We start from the raw sequence: 20,835 nt of genomic DNA on the forward strand, positions 1-20,835 counted from the left end.
TGCGCAAACGACAGTGAAAGCACTGACGAGACGGCTCAATGGCGTCCCGGCACGCCGCCATCAAGCGCGACTACGGGTCGGCGCTTTGATAGAAATGGCAAGGCGGATCACGGTATTTCGGGTTTCTCACGCGCTCTGTTGACATCCACGACACGACTTTTGCTTCGCCATACCCTCCGGACACACCTCATAACCAAATCTTAGATCTCAGGTCTCGTCTACCAACGCACACACACCAACGTCATCACAATCGGATTGGCATTAGAGTACTGAGCAACGTCGACAGCTTGCAAACATGAAAGGTGACAGACAAGAATGCAGTTGATAGTCATGATCCAGTGCTTGTGGAGCAATGGGGATAGGAAAATCATTACAGGACTACAAGGGTGATATAGCGTTCGCATCGAACATGATGGGTCGTAAGGTATGATGAGCGTGCTCGTGCAGGGATATCTGGCTGTTGTACAGGTATATTGGGCGATGACGGGCTTTCTGCGGAGGGGAAGCCGCATCGCATATTGGTCACGGCATGTGTTAGTGTTTTGAACGCATGCTCATGGTGCGCATCGTCGGGACTGCAATGTAACGTCAGCACTGTTGACCACGAGCTGGCAAGAGAGGCGGCACTTACACATCATCAAACCCTTGATGTCCTTCACTCGCGCGTTCTCGACACTCTTTTTCATTAACACGACGCGGATACTCGCCCAGACGAGTAGCAGGACGCCGAATGCGGCGGGGATGAGCCAATACAGGGGCGAGAGCTTGTCGGTGCCTCCAAAGACGACGTGCAGCGGCGGGGTGTAGATGATGAACATGCCAAGGCAGGCACCACCGACGATGCCAGCAAAGTTCCAGTAGTTCCCGACGACGTTGCGCCCAAAGGGGAACGAGAACTTGGCCTTGACGGCGAAGACATTGAAGCACTGGATAATGAAAACCGACAGGTAGACGATGGACTGGGCCTTCGCGAGGGCGTCGACCTGTTGGGATGCGCCGATCACCTGCCCGCGGTTGTTGGTGAAGTCAGGACTCGACTTCTCAAAGTAGGCTAGAAAGAGGGAGAGCACGATCAGCGCGACGATCATGACGACAGGTCTGACGCGGGCTACGCACTGCCAGCAAGTTGGGCTCTGCGCAGATCGGCCGGTGAGAAGCCACTTTTGAAGAACACGACAAAGTAGCCGACCAAACTAGAGCGCGAGATGAATTAATGATTGGCAGGTACGACGTCTGAATGGCACCTACGCTCCAATGGTCTCGATGAGGCCGGCTTCCAGGTACGAGTAGCTGAGCAGCTTGACGTCGACAAGGGTCTCGTCGTCGTTACGCTCAAAGCGATCCTCCCAGAAGGCACGAGTGAACGGCGCCTGCAGTTTCGAAATCCAGACGGACAGGCGGGACGGCGGGATAATTTCGTCCGTCTCTGGGTCGCGGAGTAAGGTCTTAGTGCGCCGCAGGGCCTTCTTCTTGCGAGTCAGGATGGTGTGGTTGTTGACTATGCCCAAGTCGGTTTAGCGTTCATCGCGACAAAGTACTCGAGGTCTACGTACCGGGCTTCCGAGGCGACATTCTCATGAGGCCATCCACCGTCTCCGGCTTGTCCCAAGCGAACGAAAGCTGTGTGCACGTTCAGCTTCACTGACAAATACAATCGCATCCGAGATACGTACAGCAACGAACAGCTCAAACCCGAGATCTGGGAAGAATTGTCAGCCTTGGAACAAACCGGACCTCCGCCGCAACGTACCGATAACCAAGATAAGGATAGCGGGCAGCGGCAGAGGGATAGGGACGACAACATCTGAACAGGTCGGACCCGATTAGCGGGCTGCGGGTGCGCACCAGCACAACGGTAACTCACAGAGCAGTTGCGGAATAACCTCCGGTGTACTGTGAGAAATGGTGTACTGGATAGAACGCTTAAGGTTGACGAAGATCTGACGTCCTTCCGCAACACCCTCTATAATAACATGTCAGCATCCGGACATCCGGATATCTGATGGACGGATACTCACTGACAGTAGACGCAAAATTGTCATCTGGAAAGGTGAAAAATTAGGCCGGAATAGTCATGGGGCAGGCGAAGGACTGTACCGAGCAGGATCATGTTCGCTGCCTCTTTGGAGACATCTGAGCCTGAGATGTTCATGGCGATACCGAGATCGGCCTGGGGACGTCGGTCAGAAGAACTTCGCAATGTTTGCGCAGCAGGCACAGAAACGCACCTTCTTCAGAGCAGGCGAGTCGTTCACGCCGTCTCCGGTCCTGAACATTCATCCATGAGTGCTGAATGACAGACTAGGAAGAAAGCGATAACGTACACTCCAACGATGTGACCAAGGGCCTGAGCACGTTTGACTGTGGCAAGCGCGCGGAGTAAGTGGGGCCGTTAACCCTCGCAGGAAGCATGGGCTAACTCACCGATCTCAAGCTTGTGCTGCGGCGAAGTACGCGCGAAGACGATCTCCTGTTTCGCAAAGACTGCAGATCGGTCAGATACGGCCCGTTCCCAAACGCAAGGTGCGCGCAGATCGCCGAAAAAGAAACAAACGACACGCACTCTGGTCCCACTGCCAGCCCTGGAGGCCGTCGATGTCGTCACCGTGGACGACGACGGCGTCGACCTCGTCCTCGTAGATCTCCTCGATCGGCCGCCCCGTCTTCGTGCTCAGCGTCTCCTTCGTGTCGCTGATGATGAGGTTGATCTTGCGCGCGATCGCCTCCGCCGTCTTCGGGTGGTCGCCGGTGACCATCATGACCTTGATGCCCGCGAGGCGGAGCGTGCCGATCGCCTCCCGCACGCCGTGCTTCGGCGGGTCCTCGAGCGACGTCAGCGAGACGAAGCAGTAGTCCGTGCCCGGGTACTGCGCGTCCGTCTTCGAGAAGGCCGTCGTCTGGTCGTAGTCGGGCGACGGCAGGAGACGCTGGGCGCATGCGATGACACGGTGTCCACGCGAGGCCATGTACTGTAACAACACGCAAGGTCAGTGTCGCCCACAAACTGCCCCACTGCGGCGGTGACTGACGTTGTACGCTTCATCGTACTCCCTGCGGAAGTCGTCGGAGATCGGGAGCTGCTGGCCGTCCTTGAGGTACGTGGAACACTTGGCGAGGACGCGCTCGGGCGCGCCTTTGATGTACGCGGTGAGCACACCTTCGCTGTGGGGCTTATCGAGCTGTGCAGAGTCCGGGTCAGAAGCAGTGCCGACAGGCGATGACGACATGCACGCACGATGACGAGGGCCCACTTGTTCGTCGAGTTGAACGGGATCTCGAAGACCTTGGGGTGCTTCTTCTGATGCTCGTCGTAGTCCTGGAGGTACCGACCGGCGAAACGAATGAGGCCTGTCTCCGTAGCATCACCGAGGATCGCACGCTGTTCGAATGGAACGTCTGTCCTGTCAAACTTGACACGCGAGTTGAGGGCTGCGATGTCCACGGTTTCGCGCATGCCACCTGCGTCAATGGAGAACGATGTTGTCTCCGCGCTGTCGTTATTGGACTATCACGTCACAGTTGAGCAACGTGCTTTCGGGAGAAGACGAAGGTAACGTACCTGGAAGGCCGAGTACATCTTTTCTCCGCTCCAGATGTTAGTAACCTTGTCGCAATTCGTTAGTTCTCGTTCTCGCGACGTCACGAAGATAACATACCGTCATCTGGTTCCTAGTCAACGTTCCCGTCTTATCGGTAGCCAACAGGGTCAACTGCATGGAGCATGCGTCAGAACGACAATTTTTTAAGCGAAGCCCAAAATGACCGACCGAGCCCAGGGTTTCGACACCTTGCAAATCTTTGACCAGAACATTCTGCGCCGCCATGCGCTTGGCTGCGATAGACAGCAGCAGCGTGACGACCGACGGCAATCCCTCGGGGACGAAAGCGACGAGAATGCTGCAGCATCGTTAGAGTTGCCCGGCCAATGAGAGCGCGTGTGCACTCACGAGACCGCAAAAGTGACCGTCTGGGCAGCCTTGCCCTTGTAGGCAGTCGTAATGCCGACGACGAAGAACACGACAGCGAACAAGATGGCGATGCCCGAGACCATCATGACAAAGCGCCCGCTGTACACGCGCACATTAGGGGTGGTAGTCAGAAATTTGCAACCGGTCCTGCAAGAAACAGACGGCCGCTCACATTTCCTTTCCCAGTGGGCTCTGGTTTCCGGACTCGCCGCCCGTCAGGGCCGCAATTTGACCTGTGCAAAGGGTCATCAGGACGTGCGGCGCAAGAGAGCAGAGGCTATCGTACCGATGAGGGTGTGGTCACCAGTGCGCACGACGACTGTATGGGACGTGATGAGAAACGATCAAGGGTCGCGCAAGCTGCATGCGACTCACTGCCCCAGCCTTCGCCATTGACCACGAGCGTAGAATTGAAAAGCTGCAGATACGATCAACATCGGACAAAGTAAAACAGCAGATCGGCTCTGCGCACCAAGTTTTCTGCTTCCACGGGTCGCGCAGGCGTACCGTTCGGCAGGGCGAAACGCTCCTGCGGTTCGGACTCTCCGGTCAGACTGCTGTTGTCGACCTTCAAATCCGTAGACGCGAACAACACGAGGTCGGCGGGCGTCTTATCGCCTACGCGCTAACACGCAAAGGAAACCTTCTGTTCAGGCTCAACGGCGCGACGTGGGCCAATGCACTCACCACCAGAACGATGTCGCCCTTTACGAGGTCTGCGGCGGGGATAGAGGTCAGGGTACCGTCGCGGACGATTCGGCACGACGGCGGGATCATCGCCAGAAAAGAAGCCAGGATGGCCTCGGACTTCTGGAGCTGATAGAATTCGATGAACGCGTTTAGGAAAGCAACAGCGATGAGGATTCCACCGAGATACGTGTTCGCGAAGTTGTCCTGTACGTGGGGACATGTGAGCACGCAGGGTTCGCCTCATGCGGGCCGGCGGCGGCACTGACCTTGAAGTTAATTCCCAGCAGCACGTACTCCAAGATGCCGGCGATGATCAGCAGGATGTTGAACATGGTAATGAGGCAGTCGATGTACTGATAGGCAGTAATTTACGATCGGTCAATCGATGCACCGCGACAGCAGAAGACAGCGGCGTACCTTGCGCAGGGCCGACTTCTTCTTCGGGGGCGTGAGGATGTTGTGACCATCGCGTGCGAGCCGTGCCTTCGCGTCCTCGGACGTGAGACCGTATGACGAGCCCGGGTCCTTTGTGTCGATGGTGGCCTCGAGAGCCTTGGAGAGCTCGGGGAACGCGAGATGGTGCTCTTGGATGTCGACCTTGTCCAGGTCTGAGGGCTCGCCTTTCTTGCCCTTGACCTTCTGCTCGTCGAGGTGCTCGTAGCCGGCGGCGGCGAGCTCCTTGTCTTCCTTGGTCATCTCGCGCTTCATCTCGACCCCACGCGGGCGGAGGTGGCCGTGGTGGACTTTCTCCTCGCTGATGTCGCCATTGTCGTGGTAGTCAAAGGCAACCGTGCGCGTCGCGGCCAACGCCTCCTCCTCAGAGAAGGCGGGGCTGAGCGGGACGGGGGACTTTTCGAGGGTGGAGCTGGTGTCTGGGTCCATGCTGAAGGGGCCAGCAGCGTGAGGGAGTGGCTCGACCGGGGGGGACGCAGGAGAGAGCGGGTCTGACCTGGTATAAATCCATTGCGGCTAGTTCGACGAAAACTCCGCGCGCTCTGAGAAAAGGAAAGGACGGAAAATTGTAAAGAGGGATCATATCACAAAGAGGAGATCCCCATGCGCTGCTGGATTCGGAGCGGGCGAACAGCCAAAAGCCCTCAGGTTCCTCTTCGCCTGCCCTGGCTACTATAACGGGATCCCACGTGGCGCAGCTGGCGCCCGTCTCAGCAGGAGCATCCCTGTCCATTCCTCGATTTTCTGGTTGTGAAGGCTGTCGGCCAGCTGCGAGCCCAGGCCGCGAGCACGATCGGAAGAAGGCCGCGGGCCCTGACTTCAGCCCAACCTCCGACGCGTCTTGCGCTGTCCGCCGGAGCGAGCCTGTGAACACAGCGGCAGCTAAACGTAAAGGCAGTGGCGATCTGCAGAGAATGGTCATCAGAGCAAGCTTGAGATATCAGCCTACGGGAATTTTGGGGTGGCCCGACCTTCGTTGGATCAAGACCCAAAGGCCCCCCGAGCGCGAGCGGCGAGACGCATTACACGCCGAGTCGAACACGCGCAAGCGACATGATGAGACAGGTGAACATTCGGACGACAGAACAGGGGTTCTACAGTCATGGGACGGCACCACCTGAAAACCCCAAGAGCCTGCGCGCGACCGGCGATTGAGAACGAAGCCTAGGAGGTTTGTCCAGGCGATGCGCGAACTCTTCCGTTGGCGTCCGATACCCATCGCATCAGGCCACGTATAGCAAACAGTTCCACGGATATCTATCGATGTCTTCTATCGAGCGGAGAGTGCTGAGGAACAAGCGCATGATAGACGTCTCGAGATGAAGGTGAGAGTGCACCATGCCTGCGATGGCAAGCGTCAACTTCGCCTATGGGCGCCTAGATGTCACGAGCCCCGGGACGCTGTCGACAATTTTGAAAGCCGTGTACGTGTACACCTACACATCAGTGCATCAGTACTCAATGGGCCACAATCCGCAGCACAATCTTCATAGCACGGAGGCAAAGGCGACAGCTCGTCCTGTGCGCGAATTTAGGACGACGACCTGCCATACAGGGCAAGTCCCGTATGTTTCCCACGCTTTATGGTATCTCCGCCTGGCGCCTTCTTCCCGACCTCTGTTACTTGTATGGTTCCTGAACCTAAAGTCGTCATAACATCGCTTGCGATACGGAACGTAATGATGAACAGCGTTACAAATGCGAAGACTAGAATTACAACATGACGGGACAGCGTATGAGACTACGAATACACCGGGCGCATGAATGAAGGCCTGCGATAACGATACACAGATTGCAGTGAGTACACGTATGACGATGCATGATGTGGGAGAATGGACAGCCCGAGGGTTAGATAGAGAGGCGTCATGGCGACGCAGCAACGTATTTTAGAGACTCTCCTTGAACCTCGTCCCATTCTCAAACGTGCGCGGCACCCTATCCGCTGGGATAGCGTCAAAGGGACCCTCGTCGTCGTCGCTGACGCTTCGCCGTCCAGGTGAGGAGCGCCCAGCACTCCGCTCCAAGGGGGGCGGGGACGACGAGTACGGGTCATCGTAGGATAGCGTGGGGAGAGCAACGTCCTTGAGCGTCGGCGCCGCGAGCTCGACAGACTCCATCGTGTCGCTCTTGTGCACCCCAAAGTTGCTCTTCGGCAGGGGCCCGCTCGGCGGGTCATATGGGGCGCCGCGCGCCGCAGGCTCCGAGGCGTCCCACGCATCGTCCCCCGAACTCGCCCTGACCCAACCGCCGCGGCGGCCGCGCCCTTGAAACAGACCCTTGAGCTTCTCCCTGAGCCCCGGCGGCCCCAGCGGCATCTGGCGCGCGACGTCTTCGCGCCGGCCGGACAGGACGCGGCGGGCATGGCGCTCGTAAGGGTCGTCCCGGTGCGCGCGCAGGAGGACGAAGACGCCAGCGCTCGAGATGAGGAAGATGGCAGAGAGGACGACGATGAGGATGATGAAGCCCGCGGGCGAGCCGCCGATCTCTGGGACGCTGTCCGAAGCACGGCGCGGCGGGGCCTGTGGGCGCACAGATTACGGCCTTGGGCACGAGGGCAAAGTGCAGGAAAGTTCTCACTGGGAACTGGATGCTGCTAGCGAGCCTGTCCGCTATGGCCGCAGAGTCTGCATATGGTGCGATGTGTGGCATGTTCGTGGCTGCCCTAGATTACAGGCAGAGGGTCGTGAAGTGGTCGTGGTAGAGGCGAAACCAAGACTCGGGCCCGCGCGGCGGCAGCTTGGTGGCAAGAAAGCGCCTGTGGGGCTACCCTAACCTTCCCTGCGGACGCCATTCTTATTTCAACACATACCCTTTCGCTCCTTTATCATGCCCACAGCATACCACTGCGGTTTTACGATTGAATACAGCCAATGTGAGCTCAGAATAGAGTGCACATGTACCGTACCGTGATATATCTCGCGCGAAATTACGATTAAGGGCGCGAACACCCGAATAGGGAATGGGGCGCTCCGATGGCGCGCCCGCAAAGTTGCGACACCCATCTATCTGCGCTGTTCTCCTTCTCTATTTACTTATCATCTGCTGATCCTGTCAGTTCTAGATGTGTCATCGCTCTCTTATCCTCAAATAATCTTCGACCCTATTGCTAGTTATTCGCGAACATAAAGTAGAAAACTTTGCAACAGACTACGTAAAGGCGGGTATCAACGGTCCGTGGAAAAAAAGCAATGATAAGTAGTGGAGTAGAAATCACTGAGGGTGTAGACATGAAAAACGTTTTATGATCATTTCAGTGAGGCGTGGAAAAGCTATAGGATACAATAATAGTTATGAAGGGGTCGTAAACACCGTTAGAGTACGCTACACAATAATTGAGAGGAGGTTTGCAAGCACGGTGCGGAGCCAAACACTGAAACATACATTACATAGATAGTCCGCGAGATTTTGAAGAAAAGGAAGAGGGTATCGCAGGTGCGCCGCCGTGAGAGAGGTGCGCTGAGGGAGGTGCAGCCCCCAGGCGCTGGGCGGCGGTCCAAAGTGGCGTCACTGGCTCACGTGGAGGAAATCACTAAAGTCGATATCTTCGAAGGGCGACATGTCGTAGATCGCTGGAGTGATGTCGAACGCGCCGAGACCCTCGCTGTACGACTCGAGCGCGTACGCCTCGCCGGGTGAGGCGTGCGCGAGCGGCACGTCCGTGCAGACAGGCTGCGGGTAGCCCGGCGGCAGCGGCGGTGTCGGGACGTAGGGCGGGGCGTACAGCGCCTGCACGTTCGGCGCAAAGTCCGCGCGCCGAGGCGTGCGGTCGGGGTCGAGGTCGATGCCTGGCGCGAGGAGCGTCCCGTACCCGTAGTCCGCCTCGTCCGTGATGACCTGGATCGGCGGCTGCCCCAGCAAGAGCGACGCGGACGGGTCCGGCGGCGAGATCGTGAGCGCAGGCGCCGTGCTGCCTCGCGTGAGCGTGACGGGCGGCGGGGCCTCGCCGTTCCAGTTGCTCAGAGACGAGCTCAGGAAGGCGAGCGGGGACATCGTCGCGCTTGGCGCCGTGTTCGAGCGATGTCTCCGGTTAAAGGCAGGTGCAGACAACTCGTGCTGCTGCGGGACGAGCGGAGCCGCGAAGCATTCTGGCTGGCTGATGTCGTACATCGACGCCGCCGGCGAGATTTGAGGCGTTGAATAAGTCTGCAAGGGAGGATTAGCTCGAAGGCCACTCCTAAGGAAGAAGAGAAACGCACACTGCTCCCATCATCATAGAACGTGAAATCCTGCAGTGAGCTCAGCTCGGGGAGGGAGACGGTCGAGCCGCGTGGTGAGAACAATGCGAATGGCGCAGTCGCCTCGGCAAACTCCAGGTCAAAAGACAGATCAGGTGGTGGGATGTACATGTTCGGCGAGAATGATCGCTGTCGGGCGGAGCTCAACCTCCTGCCGTTCCGCTGCGGATCAGGGCTAGGGCTAGACGAGCACGACGCGGGCGTGATGAAGTAGGTGTGGGTGTACGAGTACGGGCTGAGGTGGTCCACCCCGTCGATGTGCGGCAGCGACATCGAACGACGGTGCTGCAAATCGCGCGGCGTAACGGGTCCGTCGGGCTCAGGCGACGATGACGCGTGGCTGTGAGGGCAGCCAGAAGTCGACTCGGCGAGTCTCGCGGAGGTACCCTCACGCAACTGGACTAGGGACTCCACCTGCTCGCGGCGGGTCACAGGCCCCGTGGTGCGTCGCTGGGGAGGCTTCTTCCGCTTCGGCTTGTAGCGATACCCAGGATTCTCCAAGGTGTGCCTCTTACTCTCCTTCTTCGCCTCATCACGGTATGGCCCCTTCTCAGCATCGGACATCGCCGCCCAGGCCGCACCGGCACGTTTTGAGAGCACCTTCTCGGGGGTGGACGAACGGGTCGAGTCCTTTGCCTCCCCAGTGTGCTTGCGTGTGAACTCGCAGCGGAAGATGAAGAAGGCGTTGCGCGGCCGGGGCACATGATTCGGGTCGTCGCTGCGACGTGGCGTTCGGGATGGCTGACGAGAGCATGCGGGGCGCACGGGGACAGGCTCTAGGACAGTGATGGGTGACGGATGAGGTGACGAAGTTTGAGGAGGAGGCATAACAGACGAGGAAGCAGAGGGGATGATCTGGTCTAGGGTGTTGGTGCTGGCATTCCAGCCGCAGACGTCAGGGTATACTAGAGGCAACGGAGTGGTCATGAAGGCGAGATGGAGTAGCAAGTGTCAGGTCGAGGCGGAAACGATCTGATATACGCTGGGCTTTTATACGACCTTCACGCTAGAGAAGCTCCTTTCGCACCCCGGAGACGATTAGGGTACGCCGACTCATTGTTCCGTTTGGCGGGGCCACAATTTCATGATCTGACGGTTCCGCACGAATGGCTAGGCCTGCGGTCACCCTCGATCGTCACTGAACAACTACTACTAATGGTCGGCCTGGAACACCCATCACAAGTTTAAAGTTCGATTAGAAACCTCACTGATACGAGTGGTGGTCCAATAGGCTCGGTGCAAGTAGAGAGATAGCACGCTCGTGGGCTGGAGCCATGAGGCTACGAGACTGCCGAACGCAAGACGGGTGATCCCTTTCCGGAAGGAGCGGCGCTGGTTGCAGTTATCCGCATGCATCAGAGCTGTTTCACGTACTGTACTTGCAGTCCAAGTTTACCCAACCGACGACACAACCCCGACCAAGGCGTTACAGTCGATGACCAGCTTGCAGCCTAAGCATTACTGTCGACATTCCCCGTGCGGACAATACTAGCGGCCGTTGCAGACCCCCTTCCAGCTCCGTGCGTTACAGTATTTCTGAGTCATAGTATTCGCGTTTGTCCGGACGATACCTTCCCAGCTCGATCCCGATCTTACCGGACGCCGCAGACGTTACCAGGGGTGGCCCATAAACTGTGCCAACACGCGGCACGAGCGGAGATCCAGTCGTGTCAGTTTACGTTTGGCCGAGCTCTGCATGATCAGGCCGGCCGAGTGGGTGGGTCAAGGGAGCGTGTACGGCGGCATGCCATGAGCAAAGACCGCGGACTTACAATGCATCAGAGATGCCGAAAAAATAACACCACGCCCGCGTGGAGGAACGAGAGCTCTCGCCATGGCACAAACGATCTTTGCTTCGTTCGCAGTCGTACTTCACCTCGCAGTCCAGCTGGAACGTCGGCCGTCAGTGACGCCTGTAGATCTTTGAGCTCCATGCACTAATTGTTAGACTTACAACAGGCCGTCGGCCTGTTCCACCCCGACAATTCAGTCCTGTCCCGACGGACAGGGGCATAGGGGGGCTGCCGAGGTAGCTGGAACGCAGCCATACGGCTGAGCTGAATCCGGCATCAGGAGCTGTGGATCCCTTCGATATGTTTGGATCCAGGTATGGACACGTCACGAGTTACATGTATGATGCCCTTTACTCAAATCTTCGCGCTAGCTGACATCTTGTGGTAGGCCAAAAGTCAGCAAACCGTACTTGCTCACTCAGTGCTTGCCAACCTTCCGGTTGATCGAGAGCAGACACCACGGACCAAAGCATCATCCGTGGGTGGCTTCGCCCTAGATCAGGGCGCAAGAAACCAAGATCTACGGCATCAGACCGAGAATGGTGACTCCGCCAGCGTTCCAGAACCATGCGTCGCATGCAGCCAGTCATAATTAAATCGGCATGGTGAAAGGGACAAAGGCCGGGAGGCACGTAAAGCATCTGAGCAAATAGACCGACACAGGGGCACGAATAAGGAAGGCGGGTCGCTCAAGGTGCGCCCACAAAGAATAATCACTAGCTGTTTGAAACCCCCAAGCGCGCCACCTCTTCCGTCAACTCTCGAGGCCTTACCGCACCAACAACAATTTATTATACAGCCGCGGACGCGCTTTCACGCGTATGGCGGACACGGCACCCCGGTAAGAACTTTCCAAGCGCACCCCCAAAATCGACGTCGCCTGTCGACGGAAAGAGGTAGACCCACAGACTGCTACAAGCTGTCCCGCAGACCCATCAGAATCAAAATCCACAGAGAACAGATTCGCTGACGTCTGGAATTTGCGTAAGACCGACGCGGGTGAATTTAGAAGCTCGGGGGTATTCGCAATTCACCTCTTGCTTTATTGTTGAGTACAGATCCAAGAGCACCAATGAGTCTTAATTACGCGGCACTTAGTGTATGTGGTGCCTTGCACTGCTAAGACGATCTGTACAAACTGGATTGGGGTATATGACGAGTTCGTGGGAAGACTGCAAGCCAGCCCCGGCCGTCCCGCGAACATTGAACCCGCGGCGCCCAAGAACGAAACTGGCCGCTGAAAGCTTCCGATGTGAGACTTGGAAAGATGAGTCGAGAGTCGAGGCGCACGAGCGCTGGCTCGAGAGTGCACGTACTCACGCCCCGAGATTGTGAGCACATGGCACATCCGACCTGAGCGGAGGTAACAGTCTGCGTCCTTCTCGTCGACACAGGTCGTATTGTAGTTGGGCGGAAGACCCACGGCAGGTTGGACGTGACAGAGCCGGACACCATGCACTCTCTGCTAGCCTGCACATAGCCCAAGCAACTCGTGGGCTCGATGGACTTCAGCGGGGCGTCGCTCAGGGATGATATCAGAAGATGTGAACCTACATATGATACGCCCGAAGGATCATCATAATAAAAGGCCGCACGTTTTCAATGCCACCTGACAAGTCGCCCCCCGATCAGCATCGGTCAACTTCCACGATATCCTATCGTGTTATCAACATGTGTGCGAACCTTCCACCGCCCCGCCTGTAGGTTCAGGCTGCTGAACGCGGGCCAGAGATTTTTCCGCGTCGATGGACGCAGCAAGGGTGCGCTGCGACCCCGTCGTCGGCACCCATAGCAAACTATGAGATCAATAGAGATTGACTTCTCTCTCATTGCCCACATTTTCTTAGCGGAAAGCAGTGGCAGCCATGTCCAAGCTCTTGAGCCGTTCTGTGTCGGCGGGCGAGATGGGGACAGTTCTTCCAAACATCCTTCTGGACAAAGCCCCAGTCAGATACCTGGACTACATGAGCTGCAGTGTACAACGTACGCACCAGCTTCCAACAAAGCGACCTTCGTCGGAGTGAACAGAGCTTCTGGCTCCTGCTCTGACGGCATGGGCCTTGGTCGAGTACGATGCCTACGACATGGTCGTACGCCACTCGCAAAACTGCGGATTATCTTCAGGCCCTGAATGTAGCTGAATTAGGCTATTCGCCGATATGTACCGCAGATTTGCTCGTGACGGTGCCGTCACACGAAGTGGCACGGACGCCGCTGACTGGTACAGTTACAGGCACCGACTTCAATTTCGCGCTGCGTCTTGCCATGCAGACATGCGATAGAAGCACACATAGCTAATCAGCATAGAATACAGAGCTCTATTCAGAATGTCTCACCTTCTCAACATTGGGGTGATAGACACCGCTGTGCACATGCAGACCAAGCGAATGGACTGGGAATGGCTGTGAATACGTTTTCTCTGTGCTGGAAAGCCGCGAAAAGGTCAGAAATGCCTCAGAACATGCCGCAAGGGCAGAACGGGGCGCACCAATAGTCGTGACCCCTCACCGTGGGCGACACAGAGCTGAGCTTGCGTCCTTGTCTCTGAGGCCACCATTCTCCGCGACAACGACAATCAAGAGCACACAGGGTCAAAGCGCGCTTAGTGCCGCACGTCAGGCTCTCTGCGTGTGAAGAGGCTCAAGCACGAGCCGCATCCCGAGACTCTGCAGCGGGCCCAGGCGTCACGCGTACGTCTCAGGGTCGGCGACGACAAGCGGCAATTGTGGCTCTCCGCGGCGCTGTCCCGCATTTCTAACGGCCATGTAGTGTACAGCTTGATGTGGATGTACACGCACTCAAAAACAGGGGCTAGATACGAGCGACAAGAAGTCAGCGAGGGAGGAGGATCGCTGGGAGTGCACAGACCGTCGAGAAATCAGGGTGCGAACATCTCTGTATTTCGAATCAGAAACAAGACTGCATCCTTCGAAAGATCTGTGATCAAGTGCAAATAGTTGTATGGATGGACGTGGGTAGCGGAGGTGCTGATTGGGCATTTGTCGCTTTGTCGCCGACTAAGGATGTCAAAATGATTATCTTTGCGCGTATATTTCAGGCTCACAGCAGGTTTAGAAAGAAAGCCAGGCGTCGATGAATGGGTAGGGATTAAGGAAGAGGCATCAAGTATCAAGATGGACACTTGCAGCCATTTGGTGGTGCGGAAGGACTCGTTGCCGACAGATGCAACTGACCAGTGCCAGTAAGTAACAAACGTAGGAGGGTAAGTTATGGACGTAAGTGACATTCTTATATAGGCGTCTAATATGTAAGTGGTCGTATATAGACGTCGTATAAGTCACGGATTATTTTGCTTTGGTAGTCGTCTGTTCATGCACGTTCATGCTGATTTTCCTAATGGTGACCGTGACATGTTGAAAGTTGGTGCAAGGCCTAGGAATACTTAGAGTACGGGTACTGGGAGTGTGGACGAGTTGCATACACTTATCCTGTCTCGCAATACGAAAAATTCCCTTGCTCGACTAGCACGCGAGGACACCTACCAGACAAACGATAGGGAAGTTACATAGTCACCACTCAGTCGTGAATGCCATGGGCGCATCGAGTTCACGTCGATGCCACTACCCAACCTGACGGTCTCTTGGGTACCGCTAACGTGAGCAGCGTTGGGCCGCATTGCATTGCCGTCTCATGGGTTGGATGCAGTCCCAGTATCATCTATATATTACACACCATTTCGCAGCCTAATCTGCATCATACATATACAGGGACTTAGAAACGTACTCTTGAGTGATCGATACGGAGAACGCGTACAGCGACTTCCGCTAGACATCTTCTTTTGTTTATTCTGACCACTCATTGAGGCCTACTGCAAGTGACAAGTCAACACCCCTTGTCTGCAAGATAACTCCGGAATCTTACCTGCCAGCCATTCACTACAATGCGGCTCACCACGAAGCTATTCACAGTCCACCTCAGCACAGGCGTCCCACGGAACAGATGAATCTGAATCGTCATCGGGGTGGAAGTAGAGCTGTCCACGAGCATGTAGTGAGGGCATGGCTTCCACGAAGGCATCGCGTTCTTCAGGTGTTATCGCTTCCGATTTTCTCGATTTTCTCGATTTTCCATGGCTGCCCCAGGACAGATGAACTCTGGTGCTCGAGTCAGATGGCATGTGCTGTAGAGTCTGGTCAAGTTCCTTGATGTCGTCAAGGCTGCAGGTATGAATAACTATGAACCGGAGTATCCGTACGTGCTCTGGGTGTCGAGAGAAGAACTCCTTGAAGAGTGTATGAGCGAACAAGAGTACGAATGTGCTTGTGGACGACAGATCAAGGTCAAACGAGACGAGCGACGTGCACAGATCTAAGTTGAGGCCTGTGCAAGCCAACTCTCGTGTACCTGCCGGAACAGCGTCAACTAGTGCTGTAGAGCACGCCTCTGCAAGTGTACCTCTATCGGCCGGCGGCGGACTCAACTTGAGACTTATATGTTCAAGTGTCTGGTGAGCGTGGCGGATGAGCTTGCCCACATTTCTCGTATCCGTTTGTTTGTTGGTGACAAGGCACGACAGGGATAGACTGGTCAGCGTGTTTTCCGATACTATGGGGAAAAGACGATCCGCGAATAGATAAATCATATCACTTGTGTTAAGCATCAAGCTCCGCAGGCCCATGCCCGCCGATGGTGGACTAAATTTTTGTGGAGGGTAATCATACGCAGGGCAGCGGTAACCATGTGCGGTTGGTGAGCTTTTGAATGCCGCCAGGTTGGAAGAAAGCAGGAGGAGGTCGAGGAAGGTGCACAGGTCGTTAATATCCGTGTGGTCATTCAGCTGCAGAGATGTAAAGGAGTGAATTGCATCCTGATGTTCGATGCGACCGACAATTCTTAGGAGAGATGTACGAAGGGTGTGTAGGGAAGGTAGTTTGACGGCCGCGTTCCAAATGGATGTAAGAAACACTGCTGGCCGTGCGTAGCCTGAGATATGAAGCGTATGTATGTTATGAGTTACTGAAGGAGGGGCTTGTGACAAGAACGCGGAAAATTCGCCCAGAATACTTTGTTGCGAGCCAGTGAAATCGCCTGGTCCTTCGACATAGATTGTGACACGCCTGAAAAGGTGGAGTCGCACCCGAGGAACCCAGGCCCGGCAGACTAGGCAGCACTTTTGCAAGACGCCGCGAAACTTCAGCTGGCCAAGATGATCGATGATGAAATCGACGATTTCGCGGGGGAACACGCAGCTGATGTCTCCGGGTTCCAGCGAGTGACTTACAGTCCTCATCTCATCACAGATGCCATACAAGCCAGCGCCACTGGCAACGCCGCCTTCACCCTTGTCAGCACCCTGATAAGTGTTCTCACTCATGTCCTCACCATGTACGATGTCGTGATTACTGCCCAACAAAATACTTGGCTCAGCATTCTCACACTGCGCATCCGAGGCAGTCTGGTGCCACGGTAAATCGTACTATGCCAGGGACGCAGTAGAGGACTTGAACTTACTGTGGCTAATGAGAATGTCTCCATCCAATCATTGATACTGCTGGATGAGTACAGGCAGCTGAGGTTCGAAAGTCGACGGGAGATGGATTTTATAGCTGCTAGTAGCTTAAAGTTTCGTTCGCTGTACGTTATGTAACGGCGGTGTATATGGCCTAATTAGTTTGTAAGCACATAGTAACAAAGGGCTAAAAGGCGGTAAGATAACGTTATGATCGTGATAATAGATGGGGATTGAGAAACTAGAAGTCTAGCGGTGGGAGGTCACTCATGAGTGTCATGCCGGCGCATCGAGCCCATATCGATGCCGCCGCACTACCCAAGGTATTCATTATACATATGTTATACCATTCCACAACCAAACTTGTGCGACACATGTACAGAAGTCGGGCGTGCGCTTCTGGGTGATTGATACTGAGACGGAGAACGCATACAGCGACCTCCGTGGGACGCCTTCCTCGGTTTATTATGACCACCCATGAAGGTCTAGTAGAAATGACAAGTCAGCATCCCTTGCTAGTCATTATTGGCAAGACCACTTCGATTTCTTACCCGCCAGCCATTCAATTCACTACAAGATTATCTACAGCCGTGCACCTCAGCACAGGCATTCCACGGAATAGATAGGTTGGAATCGCCATCGGGGTGAAAGTAGAGTCGTCCACGATCACGCAGCAGGGGCATGGCTTCCACGAAGGCATCACGTTCTTCAGGTGTTACGGCTCTCGCAGGTCCAAAGCCACCCCAAGCCAGACGAACCCTGGTGCTCGAGCCAGGTGGCATGGATGAGTGCAGAGTCTGGTCGAGTCCCGTGATGTCGTCAAGGCTGTCGACGCGAAAAACTATGAACTGGAGTGTCCGTATATGCTCTGGGCGTCGAGAGAAGAGCTCCTTGAAGAGTGTGCGAACGAACAGACGCAGAAATGTACGTGTATATGACAGATTGAGGTCAAACGAGGCGAGCGACGTGCACAGATCCAAGTTGAGGCCCGTGCGAGCTATCTCTTGTGTACCTGCCACGGAAGCATCAACTATTGTTGTAAAGTGATTACTTGCATACGTACCTTCATCATCCAGCGACGAACTCAACTTGAGACTTAGATGTTCAAGTGTCCGGTGAGCGTGGCGGATGAGCTTGCCCGCATTTCTCAGATCCATTTGTTCGTCGGTGACAATGCACCACAAGGAGAGACTGGTCAGCGCATTCTCCGATATCATAGGGAGAAGATGGCCCGCGAATAGAGAGTTCATATGATCTCTGAAAAGCGTCAAACTTCGCAGCCTCACGCACGCCGGTGGTGATGGCTTCATATAAGCATTGACACCTTCTGCAATGTCGCCGAAGACGAGTGCGATTGGGGACATTTCGAGTGTTATCGGGTTAGAAGAAAGCAGGAGGAGGCCAAGGAATGCGTCAATACTTATAAAACTGTCCAGCTGCAGAGATGTAAAGGAGTGAACTGCATCCCGATGTTCAATGCGACCAACGATTCTTAGGAAAGAGGTACGAAGGGTGTGTAGGGAAGGTAGTTTGATGGCCACGTTCCAAATGGATGTAAGAGACACTGTCGGCCGTGGTCGGACGCCTGAAACCTCCAGCTCACGTATGTTATGAGTTACTGAAGGGGGAGCTTGGGACAGGAATGCGGAAAATGCGTGCAGAGTATCCTGTCGCGGATCATTGCAATCGCCACCTAGTTTTTCGACGCGGATCTTGATACGTCTAAAGAGGTGGAGTCGCACCCGAGGAACCCAGGCCCGACAGACTAGGCAGCACTCTTGCAAGACACTGCGAGACTCTGGCTGGCCAAGATGGTCGATGATGAAATCGACAATCTCACGAGGGAACACGCAACCAACATCTCCGGGTTCCAATGGGCTGTCTACAATCCTCGTCTCGTCGCAAGTGCCGCCCAAGCCACCGGTAACGCCGCCTTCATCCTTGTCAGCGCCTTTATGGCTGTTCTCAACTAGCTTCTCACCATGTGCGATGTTGTGAATGCTGCCCAACAAAACGCTGGGCTCTGCATTCTTATGCTGTGCATCCGAGGCAACCTAGTACAGTAAGTCGTGCTGTCTGGGACGCAGTAAGGGACTTGAACTTACTGTCGCCAACTTGAATGTCTCCATCCGATCAATAATCCTGCTGGGCGATTACAGGTAGCTGAGGTTGAAAAGTCGACGGGACATGCGTGTTCTCGCTGCTAGTATTTTGAAAGTTCCGGATTGTACATTACGTAACGGGGTCATATACAACCAATACCTAAGGTTTGTTGATTAAGTGTAAATTTAAGTGTAAATCGGTGCTGCAAGACTGTAACAAATGGTTCATAGGCAGTAAGAAAATGTTATGATCGTGAGAATGCATGCTAAACTAGACGGAGACCGAGAAACGAAACTAAACGTCCAACGGTGGGAAGTCGCTCATAAGCATCATGGGTGTATCGGGCCCATGTCGATGCCACTGCACGACCCAAGGTTTCTATGGGTGCTGCTAGCGCGATCAGCGCTGAGTTGTATTACCGTCTCATGGACTGAATGCAGTCTTGTTATTATACGTATAAAATTATACCATTCCGCAACGGAACTGATTGTGCGTTACATGTACAGGAGCTGGAGGTACATTTCTGAGCAATCGACACCGAGACGGAGAACGCGTACAGCGAGCTTCGCGGGACGTCTTCCTTGGTTTGCTCTTACCGCTCATGGAGGGCAGCTGCAAGAGACAAGCCAGCATCCTTTGTTTGCAAAATGGCTCCGACCTCATACCCGCCAGCCATCCACTACAATGTGATTGATCATAAGACTACTTGCGGTCCACTTTAGCACAGGCATCCCACGGAACAGACGGGTCGGAATCGCCGTCGGGGTGGAAGTAGAGCCGTCCGCGAGCGTGCAGCAGGGGCATGGCTTGCACGAAGGCATCGCGTTCTTGAGGCATTGCGACTCTCCCAGGTCCAGAGCCACCCAAGGCCAGATGAGCTCTGGTGCTCGTGTCAGGTGGCATGCACGAGTGTAGAGTCTGATCGAGTCCCGTGATATTGTCAAGGTGGTGAATGCGGATAACTATGAACCGGAGTGTCCGTACGTGCTCTATGCGTCGAGAGAAGAGCTAAGTTTGAACAGTGTACGAACGAAAAAACGTGCTTGAGTAGACCAAAGCGAGGTCAAACGAGACGAGCGACGTGCACAGATCCAAGTTGAGGCCGGTGCAGGCCATCTCTTGTGTACCTGCCAGAAAAGTCTCAACTATTGCTGTAAAGCGAGCCTCTACACACGTACCTTTATCGGCCAGCGACGAAAGGAAATTTAGTCTCATATGTTCAAATGTTCGGTGAGCGCGACGGATGAGCTTGCCCCAAGTTTTCGTAGCTACTTGTTTGCTGGTGACACTAAGTACACCACAGGGAAAGACTAGTCAGAGTATTCTCCGATATTATGAGGAGAAGACGATCCACGAATAGACAGCTCATATAACTTGGGTAAAGCGTCAAGCTCCGCAAGCCCACGCATGTCCACGGAAACTAACATATTCTGCAAGGTGGCGGTCAGCATCTGCGACTGATGAGAGTTCGAATGCCGTCAGGTTGGCAGAAAGCAAGAGGAGGTCGAGGAAGGTGTACAGCCCCTCCATCTCCATGTACTGAAGCGACTGCAGGGATGCGAAGGAGTGAACTACGTCTTGATGTTTGATGCGACCGCAAACTCTTAGGGAAGAGATACCAAGAGCGTGCAGGGAAGGTAGTTTGACGGCCACATTCCGAATGGATGTAAGAGACACCGTCGGTCTCGATTGGATGCCCGAAATTGTCAGCGCACGTGTGTTATGCGTTACTGAAGGGGGAGCTTGGGATAGGAAAGTAGAAAATTCGTGCAGAGTGTGTTGTCGCGAGTGATCGCAGTCGTCATCTGATTCTTCGAGGTGGATTGTGACACGCCTAAAGAGGTGGAGTCGCACCCGAGGAACCCAAGCCCGACAGACTAGGCAACACTTTTTGCAAGACGCCGCGAGACTTCAGCTGGCCAAGATGATCGATGATGAAGTCGACGATCTTGCGAGGGAACACGCAGTCAATACTTATCTCCAGGTTCCAACGAGTTGTCTAAAGTCCTCATCTCGTCGCAAGAGCGACCGAAACCACTGGCAACACCGCCTTCACCCTTGTCAGCGCCGCGATAGCTGCTCCTAATCAAGTCCTCACCATGTGCGACGTCGAGATTGCGGCC

The 20,835-nt window shown here is 55.1% G+C and overlaps 5 protein-coding genes across 5 annotated transcripts; all 5 read right to left on the reverse strand.

Moving 5' to 3' along the window:
• Window positions 1-243: 243 nt before the first annotated feature.
• PHACADRAFT_257070 (uncharacterized protein) lies at window positions 244-5,572 on the reverse strand. The gene is made up of 27 exons (XM_007396278.1): window positions 5,076-5,572; window positions 4,925-5,011; window positions 4,656-4,862; window positions 4,441-4,593; window positions 4,344-4,386; window positions 4,255-4,287; window positions 4,141-4,201; window positions 3,948-4,067; window positions 3,768-3,897; window positions 3,657-3,710; window positions 3,560-3,604; window positions 3,236-3,505; window positions 3,030-3,179; window positions 2,564-2,969; window positions 2,425-2,484; window positions 2,325-2,361; window positions 2,229-2,268; window positions 2,098-2,170; window positions 2,019-2,042; window positions 1,865-1,963; window positions 1,751-1,804; window positions 1,674-1,699; window positions 1,554-1,620; window positions 1,249-1,498; window positions 1,117-1,193; window positions 632-1,051; window positions 244-575 (listed from the first exon to the last, which is right to left on the reverse strand). The coding sequence occupies exons 1-27, from the start codon at window positions 5,538-5,540 to the stop codon at window positions 535-537; spliced, it is 3,492 nt and encodes a 1,163-aa protein (XP_007396340.1). The 5' UTR covers window positions 5,541-5,572; the 3' UTR covers window positions 244-534.
• Window positions 5,573-6,795: 1,223 nt separating this feature from the next.
• PHACADRAFT_257075 (uncharacterized protein) lies at window positions 6,796-7,815 on the reverse strand. The gene is made up of 2 exons (XM_007396279.1): window positions 7,689-7,815; window positions 6,796-7,630 (listed from the first exon to the last, which is right to left on the reverse strand). Exons 1-2 carry the CDS (start codon window positions 7,758-7,760, stop codon window positions 6,998-7,000), a joined length of 705 nt encoding a protein of 234 aa, XP_007396341.1. The 5' UTR covers window positions 7,761-7,815; the 3' UTR covers window positions 6,796-6,997.
• Window positions 7,816-8,150: 335 nt separating this feature from the next.
• PHACADRAFT_184752 (uncharacterized protein) lies at window positions 8,151-11,247 on the reverse strand. The gene is made up of 2 exons (XM_007396280.1): window positions 9,308-11,247; window positions 8,151-9,254 (listed from the first exon to the last, which is right to left on the reverse strand). The coding sequence occupies exons 1-2, from the start codon at window positions 10,271-10,273 to the stop codon at window positions 8,616-8,618; spliced, it is 1,605 nt and encodes a 534-aa protein (XP_007396342.1). The 5' UTR covers window positions 10,274-11,247; the 3' UTR covers window positions 8,151-8,615.
• Window positions 11,248-15,058: 3,811 nt separating this feature from the next.
• On the reverse strand, window positions 15,059-16,474 carry PHACADRAFT_196092 (uncharacterized protein; the record flags this gene model as incomplete). The annotated part of the gene is made up of 1 exon (XM_007396281.1): window positions 15,059-16,474. The coding sequence occupies one exon, from the start codon at window positions 16,472-16,474 to the stop codon at window positions 15,059-15,061; it is 1,416 nt and encodes a 471-aa protein (XP_007396343.1).
• Window positions 16,475-17,167: 693 nt separating this feature from the next.
• PHACADRAFT_209539 (uncharacterized protein) lies at window positions 17,168-18,721 on the reverse strand. The gene is made up of 4 exons (XM_007396282.1): window positions 18,715-18,721; window positions 18,591-18,663; window positions 17,673-18,542; window positions 17,168-17,621 (listed from the first exon to the last, which is right to left on the reverse strand). The coding sequence occupies exons 3-4, from the start codon at window positions 17,971-17,973 to the stop codon at window positions 17,188-17,190; spliced, it is 735 nt and encodes a 244-aa protein (XP_007396344.1). The 5' UTR covers window positions 17,974-18,542; window positions 18,591-18,663; window positions 18,715-18,721; the 3' UTR covers window positions 17,168-17,187.
• Between the last annotated feature and the right edge of the window lie 2,114 nt (window positions 18,722-20,835).

Source organism: Phanerochaete carnosa, assembly GCF_000300595.1.
Source record: "Phanerochaete carnosa HHB-10118-sp unplaced genomic scaffold PHACAscaffold_5, whole genome shotgun sequence".
Taxonomy (NCBI): domain Eukaryota; kingdom Fungi; phylum Basidiomycota; class Agaricomycetes; order Polyporales; family Phanerochaetaceae; genus Phanerochaete; species Phanerochaete carnosa.